The following is a 940-nucleotide window of genomic DNA, read 5'->3' on the forward strand; positions in this document are numbered from 1 at the left end:
GCCCTCCTGGGCAACGGCCTCATCAGCACAGCCGTAGCCTGCCACCACCGCCTGCACACCCCCATGTACTTCTTCCTGCTCAACCTCGCCCTCCTCGACCTGGGCTGCATCTCCACCACTCTCCCCAAAGCCATGGCCAATGCCCTCTGGGGCACCAGGGACATCTCCTACGCTGGATGTGTTGCCCAGACCTTTCTCTTTCTCTTTCTTTTTTCTGCAGAATACACTGTACTCGTTGTCATGTCCTATGACCGCTACGTTGCCATCTGCAAGCCCCTGCACTACGGGACCTTGATGGACAGCAGAGCTTGTGCCACCATGGCAGCAGCTGCCTGGGCCACTGGGGCTCTCAATGCTCTGCTGCACACTGCCAGTACATTCTCAATGCCTCTGTGCCAAGGCAATGCTGTGGATCAGTTCTTCTGTGAAATCCCTCAGATCCTCAAGCTCTCTTGCTCAGAATCCGACTACCTCCGGGAAATTGGATTTATTATAGTTAGTGTTCTTGCCATACTTGGGTGTTTTATATTCATTGTTGTGTCCTATGTGCAGATCTTCAGGGCTGTGCTGAGGATGCCCTGTGAGCAGGGCCGGCACAAAGCCTTCTCCACCTGCCTCCCTCACCTGGCTGTGGTCTCCCTCTTTGTCACCACTGCCTTTTTTGCTAATCTGAAGCCCCATTCCTTCTCCTCCCCCTCTCTGGACCTAGTGGTGTCATTTCTGTACTCAGTGGTGCCTCCGACACTGAACCCCATTATCTACAGCATAAGGAACCAGGAGCTCAGGGATGCAGTGAGGAAAATGATGTCATGGTCACATTTCAGCAGGGATAAACTTCTCACCTGTCTCCACAAATGACTCCCACTCTGTCCCATAACACACCTATAACATGTTTATTAATGTTTATAATAAGTAATTATATTTATAGGTACATTTTTCT

The 940-nt window shown here is 51.1% G+C and overlaps 1 protein-coding gene across 1 annotated transcript; it reads left to right on the forward strand.

Annotated features, from left to right (window-relative positions):
• Positions 1 to 54: 54 nt before the first annotated feature.
• LOC100543857 (olfactory receptor 14J1-like) lies at positions 55 to 858 on the forward strand (the record flags this gene model as incomplete). The annotated part of the gene is made up of 1 exon (XM_010728151.2): positions 55 to 858. A coding segment is annotated over one exon (804 nt), but the record flags the coding sequence as incomplete, so codon positions are not given.
• Between the last annotated feature and the right edge of the window lie 82 nt (positions 859 to 940).

This window comes from Meleagris gallopavo, unplaced genomic scaffold (assembly GCF_000146605.3).
Source record: "Meleagris gallopavo isolate NT-WF06-2002-E0010 breed Aviagen turkey brand Nicholas breeding stock unplaced genomic scaffold, Turkey_5.1 ChrUn_random_7180001955107, whole genome shotgun sequence".
Taxonomy (NCBI): domain Eukaryota; kingdom Metazoa; phylum Chordata; class Aves; order Galliformes; family Phasianidae; genus Meleagris; species Meleagris gallopavo.